At 43.1% G+C, this 21233-nt stretch overlaps 1 protein-coding gene across 1 annotated transcript in view; it reads right to left on the bottom strand.

Moving 5' to 3' along the window:
- The window catches only part of NIBAN1 (niban apoptosis regulator 1), a 74198-nt gene extending 53222 nt beyond the window's left edge, over window positions 1–20976 (bottom strand). The window contains exon 1 of the mRNA XM_074151304.1: window positions 20852–20976. Coding sequence (XP_074007405.1) covers window positions 20852–20906 — 55 coding nt within the window. The 5' untranslated portion in view covers window positions 20907–20976. The remainder of the gene's footprint in view (window positions 1–20851) is intronic.
- Between the last annotated feature and the right edge of the window lie 257 nt (window positions 20977–21233).

Below are 21233 nucleotides of genomic sequence, written 5' to 3'. Positions count from 1 at the left end.
TGAATCAGCAGATGACTGTTTCTTAGTTCTGTCACTTCTAAAAGATTTTTCTGAATATATGGTTAATCTTTCTACACCTTAGCTAAGCCAAACTAGACAAATTCTCCTTGCTGATACTCCATTCTCACATTCAGAAAAATAACAAGTCTGCTAAATCTTTAGAAATAAATGGCTTTAAAAAACATCACATTCGCACTTCACAAGAAATACCTCCAAGGGTGTATATTCACGCAACTAAAAGTCTCCCCTTTAACAAACAAACCCTTCTCTACTTCTCCATGGATGAGAATATCTACAGGCCAGCAAAATCACACTGTTCACTGCATTTTTAATTCTGCAGAAGAGACAGGAGTAAGCATTGGCGACTCATGCTGTAGGGAAGGAGGTTCCTTCACACGACTGCAAAAAAGCATCAATGAAGGTTAAAAATAGAAAAAAAAAAGCATATAACTGTTACACAAATCTGTTCACCGAACCCTGTCTATTTTTCCGTGAGTATTACAGATGGGGAAGGGAAACTACAGCCCTGTGATGCAGCAGGTAAGCTTTAGAATTCAAATTAGTTCAGAAACACCAAGAACTGGTACCAGAGCATTAGACACCCGGATCTGGGGTTCTTCAAAGCTACGGAAATGTCTGGTTTGACACAAAGGGAGGAAGATGGCCTGATGCTCAGCTGTAAACGGAGACCTCGACAATCTTGGTCTGAATGAGTACATCTGGTTTTCTCACTCACGCTTTACTCGGACTCTACTATAGCGACTGCTACTGCCCAAAAGTCCCAGTTTGGGTTAGCATGCAGCCTTTTGCTCTCTTCTCTTAGGGGACTAGAACATCTCTCTTACAAGGAAAGGCTGAGAGACTTGGGTCTTTTTAGTCTGGAGAAGAGAAGACTGAGGGGGGATCTGATCAATGCCTATAAATACTTAAAGGGTGGGTGTCAGGAGGATGGGGACAGTTTTTTTCAGCGGTGCCCTGTGATAGGACAAGAGGTAACAGGCACAAACTTGAACATAGGAAGTTCCATCTAACCATGAAGAGGAACTTGTTTACTTTGAGGGTGGCAGAGCACTGGAACAGGCTGCCCAGGGAGGTGGTGGAGTCTCTGTCTCTGGAGACATTCAAAACCCACCTGGATGCCATCCAGTGCAACCTGCTCTACGTGGACCTGCTTTGACAGGGGGGTTGGACTAGATGATCTCCAGAGGTCCCTTCCAACCCCATATCATTCTGTGATTCTGTGATTCCAGCTCTGAAACAGGTGCAAAGGAAACCGAATTGGTTTCAATGGAGCAAAGGAGGTTTGCCCTTCCCTCGCAAGACCGATGTGACCGCTCCAAAAGCCCCATATAAATTTAGTCTAGGGACAATCCATGGGCAGAAGTAGAGAAAATGAGGCAAAGGGCGTGAAAATAAGATAGAGCGGAACATGCAAATGGAAGATGGGACACAGCCCTCTGATTGCCTGGGGCTTCCCAACACGGGAGACCTGCCAGTGGCCTCTTTCTCCCCATCCAAAGTTAGGCAAGCCCCTAATTAAGATCATAGTATTTCTGAAGCACTGTAAAAGAAGGAAACAAAGTGATCCAAACATTTTTGGGTGGGTTTTTTTTTTTTTTTTTCAAAGCTAAAACGAGCCATTAAACTTAATTCCTTACTTGGCAGAGTTTACGCCTTTGATTCTTCTGAATTAAAGTTGGGACCTGACTAATAAAAGTATACCTTCTGCTAGTAAATTCAGAATTAATTCCGGAGATTTTATTCTGCAAAGAGGGTAAGTAAAAGCAAAACAATCCCTGACTTTCTGCAATTGCAGCAGTATCAAAGACGAAGGACTGCCTTCACGTTCACCAAGTCTGCTCTTCGTACAGCCAGCCAGTGCCAGCAGTCCAGATCATCAGAGGCAGAAGAAATGCTCCCTGGTCACAAGGCCATAGGTCAGGGGGATTTAAGGAAAAAAAGGAAAAACAAGAACTGTGCTCAGAAAGTATTTCATATATATTATTTGACGGAAATATAACATAGGAGACATATGAAGCAAGACCTTTATCTTATAGTCACTCCTGCGCAAATGCTGGGGTTTAAGGTTTAATTACTCTGTCCCAGCAAACTGTTGGAAAGTATTTATTTTCTTTTTCAGACTTCTGTTTTCAGTCGTAATTTAGAGAAATGCCAGACTCCCACTGCGTGTTTGACTGCGACTCACAGACAGGCACAGCTACGGTGTCGCTTGCTGTGGTGGGAAGGTGGTGGCACACAGCTCTGCAGGTGGAGCCTCAAAGTCATCTTGTTTCCTCCATGGAGCTGGTTTCACTAAATCCCCCACGGAAGCAAGCTCCAAGGGGTTACAGTCCAGCCACTTGACAGTCTGCCAAGTGTTGTACATTATTCTTCTTCCGCCTGGATGAGTTTCAGTTCCTCAAGTGCTCATGAAAACATCACTGAGAAGACAATAGGGTTAACACTGGTGTTTGTTTTCTCCATTTCTAAGACTTCCCGGGAAGAAGCGCCAGTCAGTTATTGTCTCTCTCACTAAATGTGTGTTTGAGTCTCCTCGGCTGCTCAGCTCTTCCGTCTCAATGTTTCAATGCTCTTTCCTTTTTGAAAAAAAAAAAAAAGTAAGTTGCCTCATTTCCTCTCCATTTCTCTTTCATGTTCAGAGGGCTTGTGACAACACAACACAACTTGAAAGGAAAAAACCAAATCAAAACCACCTTCTTCCAGCACTGTGTTTGTACAGTACGACGACATGAGCTTTTAGGCTTGGATAAACAGCCCAGCAGGTTATTATTAAGAAGAGGAAATTTATTCCCGAGAATTTATTTGGAAATGGTTTGGTGAGAGCTCTCCTGCCGGTTTGCAGGAACCTTCAAGGGGCAGGACCTCCACACACAGACACGTGAAAAGTACTTGCCCGTACCCCACAACTTGTGGCAACATGTAATGGGAACACGTTCAAGGCCTGGTTTTATATCTATGGTAGCAATACCTCAATTAGTGCAGTTAACAGTTTGCTTTCATTACTCTTGCCTTTGTATGATCAATTATAGAGCTTCAGGTTTGTAAGTCTCAGTTCTTCCATCATGGGTCTCTATAAAGTTTTCCCCATCAATCCAATCTGAGCTCTCATCAACGTGGACGCTGATACTTCCTCTCTTTTTGGAGAAGAATATGGTCCTCTGTTTTGTTTGGGTGCCCAAACCACGACAATATCAAAACTTAAATTCTTCATTTTTCTGTGTTTTGTAAAATGTTTTATTTAGGGGACTAAGAAAAAAAAAACAGCCGTAAAAATGCAACATGCAAAAGTTGATAAGAACAAAAGAAAATAGCTTTTGTGTGATAGGAGTTTTATCTGGCAAATTTACATATATCAGATTACACTTTAATTTTCTGAATGCAGAAGTAATCATTAATAATGCTACTTTAAACATATTTAGCTCCTATCTACTCAACTGCAATTTAAGCACACTGTCACAGTTCGTTCCACCAGAGAGGCAGCCAGGCAGCAGTCTCACTTACAGACTCACAACTAGGGAGAAGGATGCTAAAGGCACCCCTCTGTGGCAAAAGGAATCACAAAATGTTTAAGTTAGTGCAGGTCTTCATAAGACCAAACAGATTTTTTTCTAATTATAAACAACTATGATTATGTGGTGTTGCTTTGAAATTCAAAATTATACAATGTATTTTTCTTTGTGTCTTTCCCCAAAATCCTCAGTTAAGTGATTGCAGAAAATAAAGCAGAGCCTATGAGATGGGCTGGTTTTTGATTCAGCCTCTGCAGAGCTGCTCTGCAAAAATCTGCCACGAGTCCAATATCCACAAACTGCCTCTAACAGAGTAACACTCGTTTTGAACCTCATCCAAACCCGAATTCCTCCAAAGGCTGTCTGCATTTACTGACTACAACTGTATTTCAAGCCATGTTTGCATTCTTCAATGGTGGCTTTAAGTCAGCCTGTGTCTTTCTGAGAAGCAAACGCAGGGAAAGCCACGTAAATCCATTTTCTATCTTCATTTGTGCTGATGGGATTCACCAGCCTGATGAAGTGCAAGATGAGCACTGAATTTCTATGAAATATTTTCCCACCTAACAGCATCCATTGTGGCTTCAAAACATCCTCAAGGGCTCTTGAATCCACAACACTCTTTTGGAGACTTTTCTATCCCTTACCATTACTCCTAAAGCCTTCTGCTGTACAGTGGCAGAACAGTGAGATGCTATTCAGGCTGCATGTTACTCATGCAGTAGCAAAACTTCTTTGTACTCTGGGACATGATTTCTTTACAGTTTACCCGCTCAAGCGTTGCTGAGCAATTATTTCACCAACAGTTTCACCATAGGTTTTGCATAAAACCAGCAGCTTCGTACAAACAAGCAGGCGGTTGGTTAACTAAAAAACAGATCCGTGAAAAGGATGATAGAATAAGAACAGGCCAGGATTTTTGGAAAACTGTATTCACAATAACCACCAATATGATTCACGGATTCTTTATGATTTCCAATGCAAAACCCACGGCCACTAGCAGAAACAACATTGAAAAAGTGCATCTTACGGTCTCCGCTTTACACTGAGCTTGACTAGCAAAGATGCACCAAGCCTTTGAAAATGAGTCAGTCAGGTTGAACCTTCTGGCTCCAAATTTTGGATTTAAATTGAGTCATGACTTTTTTTTTTTTTTTTTTTTTTTTTTTTGGCATGTCTCAGAAATTCAGAGGTCAGGACAACAAAACACAGGCCACAGATTTAACATACCAGTTTCCAATTTTGCGAGCCGGCATGTCCGTCTGAGACCATGTGCCTTAGCTAACAGCCACGAAAAACTACAGTCCAGGAGACGATCATCTTCTTACAACCTCTTTTGAATCAGTAACGAAGTCAGGTCCTTGTATTGTAATAATTTCACTTTTAGAAGTACCTCTGTCACTAAGAGGATAGTATACATGGTTGAAGGTTCAAAAGCATTTTTGGGAAATGGCTTTTGCTGCCACCAGTGTGCAACTTCACATGTTTCCAGAACTGCTGAATACCAACCACCAGCACCAGGTGGGTGCTCAGCACCTCTGAAGCCAAGCTGAAAGTCTAAATGCCAACTGAAGTTCTAAAAAATTACAATTTTTGCTTGGATGTATTAAAATATCTGCTTAGTGTGCTTCAGTAGAACTTTCTGCAAGAAAAAAATGGAAGCATGAGATCTTATCTCATTCAAGAACAACTAGTACAGAGCAATGCAAAGAAAGTTGGAGGACATAATGCAGCCCTGGCTTCAGGATTGAGCGGACACCCTAACATGCTTTTTAAACTCTTCATTTCATAGGGTTCCTCTAGTTTTTATAATACCATTATCTTGAAACTGAAAGAAAACAGAATTATAGCAAAGAAACACATAAGATACAAAAGTAAAACTGCTTCACTAGCTAGCAAACTTTTTTTTTTAAGTTTTTTAAATAAAAATAAAAGGATTTAAAATGCATTAGAACTACCTTTTTTGCAAAGTTGCTCTGGAAAACTCATTTTTTATACATATAGTCTTCTTTGCTTGTCTACTGTATATATATTGCATATCTTCTGGTTAACATATTATTCAGTCCGGAATAATTACACATCAGAGAGATGCCTAATAAGCTAATCTTTAAACTCTACTGATCTAAAAAAAGATCCCAAGGCATGTTTTATGAATATAGAATGGCGTCAGCTGATAAATATATGGCACAGTCCATGTTATTGTGGTTGCAACCAAGAACCACATGAATCAATATTATGGGCTTGTTTTTGCATTATTCAAGATGACAGGACTTCTGAAGGAAAGCAAGAGCAAGTTCTGTAATCATGAGAATCCACTACGAATATAAAAGCAAGTAAGCCACACAATATGGTAAAGAAAATGCAGAATATAAGCAATACAGCATTTTATCAGCAGCATGCACTTTACTGGAAGACTCCATAAGGTCTTAAAAAAATCAAACAGCTGCTACGAGAAGCAACAATGAATAGAAATACTTGGATTTACAACTAAAACTAACAGGGGACAGAACTGACAAAGAAATATTTTCAGTTACCATAACCATATTGTTTTAGACTTACATCAGACAAAAGCTATTTCAACAGGAAAACCTGTCTTAACCAACAGCTGGAAAACTCATAGCCTTGTTCTGGAAGGAAAGGGGACTTATTACTTTTTACAGATGTCTCCATTCCCATCATCCAAAAGAAGTTAAAACTATGAATAGAGAGATGGGCCCCATCTGAAATATGTCTTTCACATCCTCCCAAGGCGGTGCACACTCATATCCCTAGCATCGGCTCAGCCTGCACCACTGTACGTTATGATCACAGAAACTCAACCTGACGTTTTGTATAGCATCTTCGCATTCAGCTTTAAATTTATTTTTGGTTCAGTCTCTCAGAAAATCGTGTCTCCCTTCCAACAGCAGAACTCCAGACACCTCGGCTATCAGAGGGGCTGGATTTCATTTTAAAAATCGCTCTTTTGCAGACAATAACAATAAAAACCCAGCCAGCGTGCACCTACGCCGTTCAGCCACAGCACCCTGTGAGACCTGGCTGTCAGAACACCCTCCAAGGCAAGTCTCATTGCAGTTTACATGCACGAAAGTAACACCTGCCAGTGCCAAGTGTTACAGAAAGAGCACATCGACTTTGCCGTTGACCACGCTTCCTGCTGCCTACATATTTAAGGCACGCTAAGGAAAAACCACGTAGCAAGATTAATAACTAACAAACCACAAGCTCTTGCTCAAAATTACCACGTAGTATTTGACACATTGGTTTTGTATGTTTGTTTATGTTGGTAACTCCCTTGTATCTCAGTGTGGACATCCCCATTCTAGTACGAGATGTGCTGAGCGGCTTCATGTTTTTCCACGCATAAGGGAAGTTGGTGATAAATTCAGATGAGGGCCTTCCTTCTTCATTCACTTTGAACCCAAGTTCTTCCTCAAACAAATCCCAGTGCTGCTTCTCACTGGGCTGCTTCAGTTTACCACTACTTGGCCACAGCTCCCAAGGGAACACGTCAAGCCCCAAATGCCCAATCTCCAAAGTCTTCTACAGAAGCTTCTTTTGTTGCAGACCTCGTGCGTTTCACAGGATATACTGCTTCAATTCTGTCCAGTTCTGGGCTCCCCAGTTCAAGAAGGACAGGCAACTGCTGGAGAGGGTACAGCAGAGGGCTACAAAGATGATGAGGGGACTAGAACATCTCTCTTACGAGGAAAGGCTGAGGGACTTGGGTCTCTTTAGTCTGGAGAAGAGAAGACTGAGGGGGGATCTGATCAATGCCTATAAATACTTAAAGGGTGGGTGTCAAGAGGATGGGGACAGTCTTTTTTCACTGGTGCCCAGTGACAGGACGAGAGGTAACGGGCACAAACTTGAACACAGGAAATTCTATCTAAACATGAGGAGGAACTTGTTTACTTTGAGGGTGGCAGAGCACTGGAACAGGCTGCCCAGGGAGGTGGTGGAGTCTCTGTCTCTGGAGACATTCAAAACCCGCCTGGACATGTTCCTGTGGGACCTGCTCTGGGTGGACCTGCTTTGACAGGGGGGTTGGACTAGATGATCTCCAGAGGTCCCTTCCAACCCCATATCATTCTGTGACTCTGTGAATTTTGTTCTGGGCACTCTTCCTCCCCACCGCTTCCCTTGGGTTTGTTGGAACATTGTTTGAAAGCAGCTTGTGCTGTCCTGCTCTCAGCTAAAAAGCCATTGAAACCCAAAAGCAGGAGGAAGGGATTGAAGCTTTGGTAGAGAACCAAAGGAGGCCATGGAGGCCTTTCTTCTTGTAGCTTCTGAGGAAGCCCCGTAATGAGGACAATTGAACTGGCAAAGGAACTGCTGTGCTAATGAAATACCCACGGTCCCTCCAACGGCACAGCAATTATGTACCATGAAACACAGCAAGCATGCTGCAGTCATTCCCTAAGGAAAACATCCACCACATAATTAAAATACTTATCTCAAAAGGAATGAGAGAAACGGAAGACAAACCCTAATACTGGCCCAAAAATGCAGTGTGGCCAATGCAGCAAACTGGTGAAGCATCATGCATCTAGAAGTAAGGTTAAATTAGGATTCAAGTATTCAAGTCGCCTTGATTTTGATATCCAAAGAGAGAGATGCTCAATTTCTGCATCAGTCCATATGGACACTGATATCCTTCCCCATTTCCTCAGTCTGTTTTTGACCAACAGGCTGATGGAAGCAGCTATTAACAGCATTTTCTACTTAGCGTATGATTTGCTTCTATAGTTCAAAAAGGTTTTGAACTTCCTAGAGATCAATTTCTTGTATTAAATGCATTGTGATGGCTTAATCAAGACTTTGGCATGGGCTTCAAATACCTTTCACATATCAGTCGGGCTTAGATAAGGCTCACGGAAACTGGCAGCCACTGTCCTGTGGCCTTTCACCAACCTGCTCAAGACCTCTCTCCAAATCGTAACGTTTGATTTATACCACAAGCTGCATATACAGACAAGGAGGCTAACATAGCTTGCCAACCTGCTTTGGATAGAAAATTGCAGATTTTTGAGGTAAAGAGATGATTTATTATGCTTCGTATTCAAATGGATATACATCCCCCTTCCCCGAGTCCACACTTGGATTAATCGGGTTGATTTCCCTGGATTGCATCCCCCTGTGCAGCACATACAGGTTTGCTTCACAGGATTTCTGACTGTTTATCTTTTTTTAAACCAAAAGATGCTGGGGCAAGAGCAACCTTTGGCTCTCATCTAGCAAGCCTCCCATACAAGGGATTCGAAGCTACACCAGGAGGCGTGCACCCACCTATCACTCACTTTGGTACATTATAACACTGAGCAACGTGTCAAAGGTCTGATCTATGAAATGCCACAGACCGGTTTGGTGCGTATAAAACTCCCCATGAACAATCCAGCAGCTGTGTTACTTTTGTATATTGGTTTTTTCAAAGATTTGCTTCAGTGTGTCATGTCTTCCTCCACACACAACTATCTGCTAATTCCAGCCTTCATGGGCAGTGGACATGCCTCCACCATGCTTGCTGACATTTGCTACTTTCCTTTTGCTTTTCGGGTAATGTTTAGTTTTGGAGCAATGTTTTCAACACCATTTTGTAGGAAATAGCATAGTCTCAGTCTTACCCCTCCCTTCTCCATTAAAAATATGGCAGCGTTACAGACCACTGCTCTTGGCGCAATTTCATGGCATGATCATTTTACCTTCTGCAAACAAGGGTCTTCACTGTGGGCCACAAGATGGGTAAAGGAAACTCCAGATGATTCCCTGTTTCCCGGCCATAACTGAAAAGCCCACTGTAAATTATCAAACTTGGTAAGAATAAAAGGCAAATAACTACACCACCACGATTACATTTTAAATCACATGAAAATCAAGTACTTGCATCTCCTCTGTGTCCTTAATTCAGACAGCCCCCTTCTCTGTGTGCATTTAACACTTTTAAAGGGTGGTGGGACACTGGAACAGGTTGCCCAGAGAAGCTGTGGATGCCCCATCTCTGGAAGTGTTCAAGGCCGGGCTGGATGGGGCTTTGAGCAACCTGGTCTATGTCCCTGCCCAAGGCAGGGGGGTTGGAACTAGATGATCTTTAAGGTCCCTTCCAACCCAAACCATTCTACGAGTCTTTTCTCCTTTTCTCTCTTTTCTCCTCCAAAAGCACCTTAAAAACCACCATCAACTCAGATCAGCTGGCAAACAGGATGATTTTGGGGCTGCTCCTTGCAGAGACGTGAAATGCAACCCTGATATCTGGATACCTCCCTCCAGCCACACTCAAAAACCGTGACTAACCTCAAACACTCTTCCAGTCAGTAGTTTTACTGCTGCTTCCCAGGCTGAAAGTAAACACCAACAGAGCACGTGCAGCAGTGGTTAAAGTTACTTTTCTTTACAATCACATCTAAAAATGCTGTCTTCTAATCAACCCAGTATTGTACCTGCCCCCTTTATGGTGGTTTGTAGTGGAAATAGCAGGGACTCAATTTATATTTAAGGCCACCCCAAAGAATCAGATCCTTTCTCTGTGGCCTGTACAAAATGTAAAGCTGGACAAAATGGACTTATGGCCGAAGCTCCTAGGTGGCTTCTGCCTCCTTCTTTTTCTGATTTGCAGAAGTACTTAGTGCCCACAGCCACAACTGAACACGGCAAGAACCCAGCTGGAAATCTGGGTGAGCATTAAAATGGCCAATTCCCTGAAAAATTAAGCACTAGGTCTGTCAAGCCCCAAATTAACAGCCATAACTCCTCATATATGACTTAAATACCACCACCTATCAGAGTATCTCAGTGGGAAGATCAGCTGACTATTGTCTGCACTGCACTCTGTAGCTTCGCAGGTCTACAGGAAATTTCAGAATGGAAAAAAAAAAAAACCCAAACAACAAATCTGGGGCTTCCTACTGAATGAAGCCAATAGAAAAAATATACCTAGAAGCTGCTTTTGCATCCTGGTCTCCCTTGACCATCAGCAGTGAGTTCAAGGCTTCAGATCAGTGGACCTTTTCAGCTAACACCATAAGCTTATATGGCAGAAAGTTGTGCTTGCTTTGTGGCATCACCTTTGTCTAGGGGGGTGAAAAGCTGTGGGTTTCACAGCTATTTGCCAGACCGCACAGAGGGCAAATGTGGAAACAATGGGGTTTATTTCAGCAGGTAAACACTGGCAGGGGTTAGAAACCCCTCCCACTCACCTCTGGTTTCCCTTATTCCAGCTCTACGGCTCCCAACTCCTTCCCTCTTATTGCAGGATTTGCCTGTGCTGCTCAACAGAACATCCAAAGGGAGGAAAACCACGATTTCTGTAGCTTAATTCTCAAAAAAACCCACCCACCTCATCCATTTTAGCTGCAGTTTTCTCAAAAATGCAATTTGAGGCACTCAGCATGGAAACTTCAGTCTGAACAGCTGAAGGCTGGCAAAGCCCCATTTGCAACTGAAAACAGTGGAAAGTGTCTGGCAGACTAAATTACAGACAATGATATTACTTTACAGAATACCCCTAAGAGCAAAAAAGTCTTTTTTTTTTTCCTTTGTGCAGACCCTGTCATTAAATCTTTGCATGGGGATTATGAAAGCTTGCCTTTTCTCCAGTGTGACCACTGCAATATGTGGAATATCAAGTGAAAATATGCAAGGATCCTCTCTATTATGTTCAATAAAAGGTTGGTCTTTAGACAACGTTCATCTAAGATATTTAACGTCCCGAACGCTGCTTCAAGAATCGGGTCTTCAGTTACCAACATCGTGAAAAAGCTCTGCAGAGAACTGCAGCAAAAATAGCAACTGTGGTTTCACATAGAGGAAGGAAAATATCACGTAAAGCTTTAAAAATTCCTTTCTAACGTAACAGATGAGAGGGGCTGTGGAAGAGTCCTAGCTAAAAAGAGAGGGATGGGTGAGCTGGATGCCGAGTGGTAGGATGGTGGTGGCATCTTTTGTAAATTTGAAGCAATGATGCCCATATATCTCTGAAAAAAGTAAGGAAAGGCTCCTTGGCAGGCAGCAAGTTTCTAGATACAGCACGAGGCCAGTTTTTTAGCTGGGATCCCAAGCACACAGAACTAAAAACCAGCAGTAAATCCAGGAAGGCACTACTCCAGCAAATGAACCATCCCAGGCAGAGAGCAGGGCAGCTTTAGAAACCGTATGCATGGACAGAGATGGCTTTTGAGCTCCGCAAAACTTGTAGCTACCTTGACCTGGGGAACGTAAACCTTCGTGGGAAATATCAGATATTTTTATAATGTAAAGAAGTTGTAGACTTTTTTTTTTCCTAAGGCTGCTGTGAAAGAATTTAGTGATCACGAGTGCTTAAAAGTCCAGCTGGTCCCTAGCACGTTTCATAGCCATTAACTCTGCCTGGCCGGGACACAACAGCACGGTGCAGCTGGAACTGCTGCAGAGGCCTGACCCTGCTCCGGGGATAGGCACAGGCTGCTTCTCTTAGACCTGGCACTCCCTGGTCCCACACCTTCCTTACTCTGAACCTTTAGCAAAGATTGTGTGTTTGCCTGCTTAAACAGCAAATAGCAAGCAACAAGGATTGCCTTAGGTCGTTTTTGTACCAGGAACGCTCTTTGTGAGGAACAACACACCCCGCACACAACGAATGTCCAATTCAGGCACAGATGACCTGTTCTGCAAGTTGTCTGTCACAATGCATGAGAGCCATGGTCAAAACAGGCATTGACCTTAGAAACACAATACGGAATGAACCTGAAAAAAAGAGCCGCATTTTTGGGAAGCTATGAACTGATGGTCTTATGCTGGCACCAATGATCTCCTTACAAGTCCACCATCATTTGAAAAGGCATCACTGCTGCTGGTGGTGTCAGTGGAGAGTCCAAACACAGGCCAGGCACTGATGTGGGTGGCTTTTCTCAGCATGCCACCTGGCCAGAAACCATCATGGGGAGGATGCATCATGTTCACTTTTTAAGCAATGACATAGAGAAAGAACAACTTGAAGATCAGCTCACGTGCTCACTTTGCATAAATCTCAAAAGCAGAATTTATTCTGAAGGACAGATCACGACTCACGCCTGGGAAGATAAATAAATAGATACCCGGAGAAACTAATTCACCAAAATCTTAGGTTATACCTATCAAGTTAAGCATTAGTACAGAATCAGCATCAAACTTCTTTTTTTTTTTTAATATAAGTAAGACTAATAAAAAAAAAGAAACAGGATAAAGTTTTTAGAAAACCCAAACAGGCAAGCCCTTTCTTCACACAAGTTTGAGCCATTTCCACAAGCTTTGATCTTGCTTTTACATAAGAGCTGGCCTCATTTCATCACTGCCCTTTAACTGCAAAAGCAACTAAAATGCTTGCATGCATGTTCAAAAACTCGAAGCCACTTTTAATTGTTCTTTAAGTGTGAAGAGAACAGAACATTTATTATATGCAAAGGAAAAAGCTGTAGAAAGAAATGCTGCTGTACTTTAAAAGCAGCCATGACCACATTTCTTATGAGTATCATCCTTCCCGATCTAGACACTGGCTTTTCAGCTGCTACTGCCCAAAGGCATCAACAACAAAGCTGCTCTAAGCATCTCAGAGCTTGCTTTTTCTCCCTTTAATATCAATAAAATTTCTATCAGATGCGAAGACTGGCTTATAATTTGTGGCCAAGCTGCCCTAATTAAAGAACCTCCAATCTCCACGGTTTTGGAAAATATCAAGTGCAAGAAGCATCAGACTCCACACCTACAGTGTGCCTCTCATTTACAGGTTTTTTGAGCAAATGTGAGCATATTTCTCACTTTTTCTATTGAGAAGAAGCTCTTTCCATTGATACCTGTGCTTAATTCAATGTTGTACATAGTTTCTTCTACACAGACAGAAGAAAAGCATGAAAAATGCCACATGCCTTCCCCCACCACCCCAGAGGTTGGTTTCCCTTTACACATACTATCAGAAAAAGACCTTCTTTCCCAGAAAGAAACCACCTTTCGGTTTTCAAACCCAGGCTCTGTAGCAAGCGTTATGTGGCACTTCATCTTTAAGGTTAGTTCTTGTGCAAGCACTACAGTTTGCTTTGGTGTAGAGAGCTCGAGATGATTCTGCTGAATGGGCATGGAGCCTAACCTGGCCTCCCAGCCGCTTTGGCAGAAAAAGGAGGCGTGCCACAAAACGGATAACTGAGATTTCTGGGTTTATGACAACCTCGAGCCATTTACCGAAGGTAATGGGAAGCAATCACGAACAATCCTTTTATTGACAAACCGAAGAACAAAATCTAACCTCCCACTTTGATTAGGGAAATTCTTGACCATGCCCGTTGCAGGAAAACATGACTGTAACTGTAAACTTCCAAAATTGCTCACGGTACTTTTGAAAGAAGTTAATAAATGGGACTATATGAGCACTGGAAACTGAATAAAGAAGGTATCTCCTGCCTTAATCTCCCAAAGCTGAAATCTGGAAGTTACCAAGCACAGTAGATTCTCTTCAGGTTGGGTGGCAAATACCTTTCCCATCAATCACATCCCTGGATGCCTTTTGCTTGCATTTAGTCTGAAGCTAAGATAAAGTGTCCAGCCCCCGAATCAAAGAATACAAGAACCACAGAGAAGCTGCATCTCCTTTCCAACACAGACAGGCACTATTTATTAAGACTACGGGATGAAAGCCTGCCACTGGCTCCAACAGCAACAACCTATCTGAAGTCTAAAACTTCCCAGAAAGCAAGTAAAGCCAAAAGGATTTTTCTTCAAAATATCATTTCTTTAGGTCTTCAAGAACTTGGACACTTAGCAAGATGAACATAATGAAGACTAGAAACTCATATCCATATTGAAATTTTAATTTCCTACCAATTTCACTTCTGTTTTTCTTTCCATGGGTATTTATGCCTATTTGGATTGGACTAGATAGTACTTGCTAAGTGCTAACCTGCAATCATGAATTCTGGATTCAATATGTGTTTGTAAAAGAAAATATTACTCTGCCTCTTCTTTAGATTTTGGGAATCACAGAAAAATCATATCAGCTTTTACCATAAACCTCAGAATGTGAAAATGAAAAGCACTCTCTAAGAGCTACAAAGTAGATGCTGGTAAGTCCAGAGAGACACCACACTCCTGCTCTATATGGTGCTACAGCGATGCTCACCTGCAGAAAACGAAAGACAGAGGATTTCCAAAACACAGCAAGACATAGTTTGTAACAGGCTGAAAGAAAAGGCAGCCAGGTTTTTTACAAAACTCTGTTATACTTGCAGTCGTACACCAAATTAAAACCAGAAGGACTATGCAACAGTTTAAAGCAGAAAATCCAATATCCAGTCTGAGTGCCTATCCAAAGAAGGCCAATTTTTCCACAATTAATTCCAAGTTATTCTTCCATCCTCTAGCATCCCTGCTCATGGCTATGTGCACACTGGCTGGCTGCTGGCAAGAATTTCACTCCAGAGCTGTATCAGGCACTCGGGCTATCTCCCTCCAAGTCAGTGGGACTTATCTCTACAACCGATAGTATTTGTTCAGACCGTTTCGTGTAAGGCTTGTGACTGATTTCCTTATCTTGTCTTTTAAGTTAAGGGGTATCCAGGCTCCTCTTCAGTCTCTAAAACTCGACAGAATGGGAGGAGTCTATCTGCTTTCTTTAAGTATGCTGCATCTTGTACGAACACATCTAAAGTGTTTTATCCTCGTGCAAAAGAACCTCATCTTAATTAGTACCATACTGAAATTCATAGGCAAAACAAATGACTAGAAAGAAATTTCTTACAGACATTAAGTAATAGCCTTCACTGTCGAATGAAAAGAACGGCTGGAAGGTCTGCTTGGAAGAAAGTCCTGAACAATGGGGAAACCCGCAGGGTGCATCCCTGGGTGCCACAGGGTCACAGCACCATCGCTGCATCCCTTGGCCAGGCTGTCCCATCTGCCTGGACAAGCAATGAGATGGTTGGGAGGGAGAGAGGGAGAAAAACTGCATTTAAACAAACAAATCAAAAGCAAATGACTACGAAGCCTCATCCTCTGGACAGCTTTATGTTTATAGCAATGGGTAAACTGGATATGGTGAAGCACACTGAGCACCTTTAATAAAAAAATAGCCTTCAGAGAAGTTTAGGCTTTTGTATGCTAAACTCTTTTGAAGATGTACTTGTTGAAATTACTGGCGTTGGGTACTTGAAATCTCTCCACCTCTCCAAATTTAAAAAAATGTCATCCCAACAGACCACATATGACATAGCAGAGCTTGGTCTTCTACTGCTGCTGCTGAGATTGCAGAAATGGAGAAATCACTAAAGACTCTCAGGGCCATTTCTCCCTTCTCCCTGCTATGAGATCTGCTTCCTCAATCGTTTCTTGTCGAATATTAGAGACCCAAGGCAAAAACTTTCTATCAGCAATCTTGAAACCTCCAGCACAATCTCTCAGGGCATACTGCTAAGTTGTTTTAACAGGCACTTTCATAATTTTTCTCAATTTCATGATTGCACCCGGAGTCCATACCACCCCATGATCGCCCTATACCATTCCCTGTTGTGTTTAACACTCGTTAAATATCATCAGACAAATAATTCAATGAATACCTCCCATCACAAGTTTAGCCCATGTCTCATCAAACAGAAAGTGTGAATTTTTTTAATAAAGTCTTTCCACATGACCAACTTCCAGCCTCCTAATTATTACTCCCATTTTTTGACTCCATCTATTTCACTCACATCCTGAATAATTCCCATGTAGCCCCACAAAAATCCTACAAAGAAGGATTATCTCCGCCACAAGTGTTTCCTTCTTTTTTAAAGGCTCAGTCCAAAACCTAGAGGAATTACTATAAAAATTTCTCTTAATTTCAGAAGGCTTTAAATAATTTTACTGCATATAGCATGTGCGCATTTAAAATATCTTAAGGATCTTAAATAAACGGAAAAAAATATTTTTCCATAGGTACAGTTAGAAAAAGAAGCTCGTGCTACACAGAACAGAAGACACCTTTGAAACTTGTAAGGTTTCAAGACTAGTAATGCTGCAGTGCATGTGGTCTGGCTTTCTGCCCCACTCCTGCTCGCTGGCACTACACGGCCTCCTACTCTCCCCTAAATATCCTCCGCCATTGGTCCACTGTTTTCCCAGCAGACATAAGCTGTCCCCAGCATTCACACGAGTCTCTGATGACTCTCATTTCTCCATTATTTTACTATGATATTAATTTCCTTCAGGTAGGAGCGAGGAAAATCGAGTCCTGACATTTTATTCACAATTTCATCCCATAATAATGACAAATTTTCATTAATTTCTAGTTTAAAGAGACATTTTGTGACGGCTTGCAAAATGTAACTTCATGCTATATACATATATATCTATAGTTTCTTCATGCAGAGGTTTTCTGAGTATAAAAACTGTTTTGCAAAATACTGCCATCCCGGAATAAGTCTTCAGGCAACTTGTGAAGTACCTGTCCTTAAGTCAAACTTTACAAGGATGATCTCTGCCCTTGCAATTGCAAACACAGCCTCATGTGTAATGTACCACTAACACACTAGCGAAGACCATTTGGAAAATTACTCACTGGCATCATTTATTCTCTTCTTAGGCATTATTTGCTGCAGGCAACACACTTTACCATGTCAAAAATTATATTATCTTTGAGGTATGGCTCAAGATATTGCCCCACGTAAAAGTATACACAACTCTCAACGGTTTGCAGTTTGGCTGGTTCAATACGACCACTTCTTCCTTAAGAGCACACAAGTTGAATTAGGTTTAGGGAGAAATCACAGCCTTTGCATTGAGTAACCGAGACTCTGCATAAGATGCCTTAATGATTGTCTCTAGGATTCATTTCTCCAACTGGTCTGACGAGGCTCGTGCTTATTCATCCACAGGGAACGGCACAGAGCGAAGTGTCTCTCAGGCTGTACCTGGGGGTGCCTGTGCCGAGGGCCATGTTCTCGTTGGTTTATACAAACACCTACGTGTATGTTTTTACATTATTTTTTTTTTTTACATAATTTTACATGTCACATAATTTTTGTCCTTGTTTTGTTCTCCTCTCATCCCTCAGACAATGTGAGCGAACAGACTTTTGGAAATTCAAAACCTGTAGATTTGTACGTATGTTGATGAAGAAACCCTACCAGTTTATTGCTGAAAAACGCATCCACCCCTTTAGTTCTCAGTCCCTCATTTCCATTTGTTATATTGCGTTTTAGCTTAAGTGTTGTCTAAATAAACTACAAGGCTTTACAACACAGGGACATGGCTTCAGAGAAATTAAATTACCATTATGGCAACAAGAAATTAAATTACACCATCCTGACAACAACCATGCAGCCATCCTGCTACGCATTCAAGCAGTGATGTTTAACTCTGTCCCACGCAATTCTGCCTAACCCCCTCCTCCCCCGCAGAGCTGACATCTCATCCAAATAATTTTCTCTGCTGCAGGTTGAGGTTAGCGTGGCAGTAGCTAACTCCAAGGATGCCAGTGTTTAATCACAGCAAACTTCTGCTGCGAAGACAAGGAGGGGGGGGGCATGAGTCATGGCCAAACCATGCTAAAGGAGATGCAAAAATCTAGTGCCAAAATAAGGATGTACAGATTGCAAGTATAAATTTGTTTACCGAAATGCTGGCTGGGAGTGAGCACTAGAGATGATCTAGACCAAATTCATTTGAAGTCATATGCAGGATTTTTTGTCTTTCTGTCTTGCAGATATATGAGTGAGCGTCCCAAAACGTGCCAAGTTTGGAGAATGTCACTGGCTGCAGTGTCTGAATAAGATGTGCGAGGCAGCATCCTCGAGCCTCCTGTCTCACAACCTCCCTCACCAGAGCTGAGCCATTCAAGCACTATGGATTGAGAGTTCTACTGACAAAAAGCAGGTAACTCTCTTCCTTTTTTACTAAAGACCCCCCTGCATCATCTTTGGTGGGAAAAAAACCCCAAAACTCCCAGCCCCCCTGGTAAAACTGACCCAATTTTTGCAAAGCCACCTAAAAAGTGTGCTGCTTTTTCAATCTACAGTACCGGTGATTCAGCCCACTTCCTCTTCGAATGAGGAGAGTTCACTACAGCACTCGCTCTGGACATACATCAGAGCAAGACATGTAGAGAGATAAGCAAGGTCTGAATCTTGCAGACTCCAGCCTCAACGGGAGCAATGGGTTTAGCGGGCTGGCTGGACCACACTCTATTTTGACTTAAGATACTCTTCCCAATTTCTTTTCCTTCTTGGAAGTACTAATTTTGAGGCAGCCTCTGTACAAAGTGCCTCATTGTTTTTCAAAGGAAGATTTTAGAATGGGGGATCCATCCTTACAGCAAGAACAGCAGACTTGACCCAGGGGATAGGCACAATGGTTTAATTCCTTTTTTCACAATGATTTTGCATTATCACTTGCCTCTGCAAAGACGTGGTAGGCAAACTAGAGATGTGTCAGAAGAGCCACACAGCTCTCAGCAAGGCAAAGGCACCCACCCTTTGAGCTACAGGGAAGTCTCAGATACATACATCCAGTCCAGTTTCACACGTGCCCAAACAGATATGGATTTCCCAACCCTCTGGCATGAGTTCCCTGTTCTAATTCTAGATGATGTCCAGGGCAAAGACCCGCATGATTTCCTCTTGCACAGCTGTGAAGAAGCTAATAAACTCTCTGAATCTCCTACTTTTTTTTTTTCCTTGCAGTACAGGCACAAGCTGGAACATAGGAGGTTCCACTCAAATATGAGAAGAAACTTCTTCACAGTGAGGGTGACAGAGCCCTGGAACAGGCTGCCCAGGGAGGTTGTGGAGTCCCCATCTCTGGAGATTTTCAAGACCCGCCTGGATGCAGTCCTGAGTAACATGCTCTGACATGCTCTGGGAAATCCTGCTTCGGCAGGGGAGTTGGACTAGATGATCTTTATGGTCCCTTCCAACTCTAAAAAATTCAGTAAAATTCAGTGAAATTAGACATCAGCCTTCTCAGATGCTCCCAGCTGCCCTACGTCAGGGACCAGAAAACTGAAATGCTGAACTGTGAAGGTGCAATTTTAGCTACAGCATCAGGATGAGCGTAAAGAAAAAAAGAAATCCATGGGGGCTGCACCCTCGTGGCTCCAATGGGACCTGAAACCACCCTCAAGAGGGCAGCAGGAAAATGACAACACTGAGGGGACACTGTAGAAAAATCTCCTCATGTGAGGTCTGCAGCTTTGCCGACTGCTTTTTGGGTGAAAGCCATTTAGTATCTGGACGTCTTTCACACTACGGCAATCTCTTGAAAGATTCACTGTGATTTCAAAAGAGTCCTAACAGAGGAGCAGTTCACATTTGCACTCCCTCTACACCACAAAAAAATCCTAAAGCAACAGAATAAAAGGACAAGCTCAGCTGTGGGCACCACCCAGGAGTCACCCTACGGTCTGAATCATCAGCTTTGGGTCTGATCTCCCAGTCCACAGCAGCAAGGACTCTCGCAGGCTTCAGATGCATAATACATAATATACTGGAATAGGGCTTCCTTTTCACCTGCAAACTTTTATTTCACTTGTAAATCTCGTCCCTTTAAATTTGCTTTGTAAATACTTTACCTGCTACCTTACCCATAAGGAGCACAGGTACACAGGAAAGCGCAAGATGTATTTCATCTTTTAACACTCAAATAACAAAAATACCTCCTAAAATACAGAATTACGCTCTCTTCCTTCGTAGTTTAATAGTAAGATTCTGTGATTCTGTAATATGCATAAACTTAAAGCAATTATTCTTTTTCTTTTCAGTTTTCTCTCTCCTAACATTTTAAAGGGATAAAAAATTGTTCTTACACAAATTTGAATACTTTACCTGCAGTTTTTCCACAGACTTCAACGGGCTTTGCAAAAAAAGTCAAGTCTTATGGTCTCGATCCAACCTACCTCGGTGAAATCTAGTGCTTTAAAACTTTCAGCTGGTGGTGCGGGGGAACTGAGACCTTACTGTCACACAGTTTCAGGTCGCATCTCTCCACACTTTTTAAAGTTTTTACCGCCTACCGCGAGGCGCGTTTCAACTCGCCCATCGGGAACTTTTAAAGCATTGCCATTTAAAAAACCGTCTGCTCAAAACCCCATCGGACACTGTCCCCCTCCAAACCAGCCCAGCTGCGCGCCCAAATCCCGCTGATCCCACCGGCTCCCCGAGCCCTGCCCGGTGCCCGGGGTTCCCGGCTCAGCGTTTCCTCCCCTCGCCCCTCGGGGGCTTTTTCTGCCAGCTTTCCCACCAGAAAGCCCATCGGCTGGATGCAAACGCGCTTCTCCCTTCCCCGCCCGGTGCTCGCAGAAAAAGTCTCGGGAGGCAGCCGGCCGCTTGGCCTCCCCCCACGCCGAGCCCTACCTCGGATGTAGGTGCACTTGCTCTCGTCCAGCAGGCTGGAGGAAGAGCCTCCCATGCTGCCGGCGGCGCGGGGCAGCTGACGGGGAGCGCTGCCGGGGAGCGTCGCCGCCGCCGCCGCCGCCGCCCGGCCCGGCCCGGCCCCGCTTCCTCCCGCAGGCGCCGCCTCTCGCCCGCCGCCGCCGCCGCCGCCAAAAAGGAGGTCGGGCCCTGGCGACGGGAGGGTTCCTCCGGACCCTGCTCCTCCCCTACTCTCTCCCTCTGGCACCCTCCAGCCGCCCTCCTGGCCTGCCCAGGAGGGAACCCCGGGGTTACCCCTCGCCAGTCTCAGAAATCTGGGAGCAGAAGGTGGCAGGAGGCTCCAGCAGAAGTTGTGGAGGAGATG

Source organism: Numenius arquata, chromosome 8, assembly GCF_964106895.1.
Source record: "Numenius arquata chromosome 8, bNumArq3.hap1.1, whole genome shotgun sequence".
NCBI classification, from domain to species: Eukaryota; Metazoa; Chordata; class Aves; order Charadriiformes; family Scolopacidae; genus Numenius; species Numenius arquata.
The sequence above is the reverse complement of the archived record's forward strand: the minus strand, read 5'-3'. Positions and strand labels throughout refer to the sequence as shown.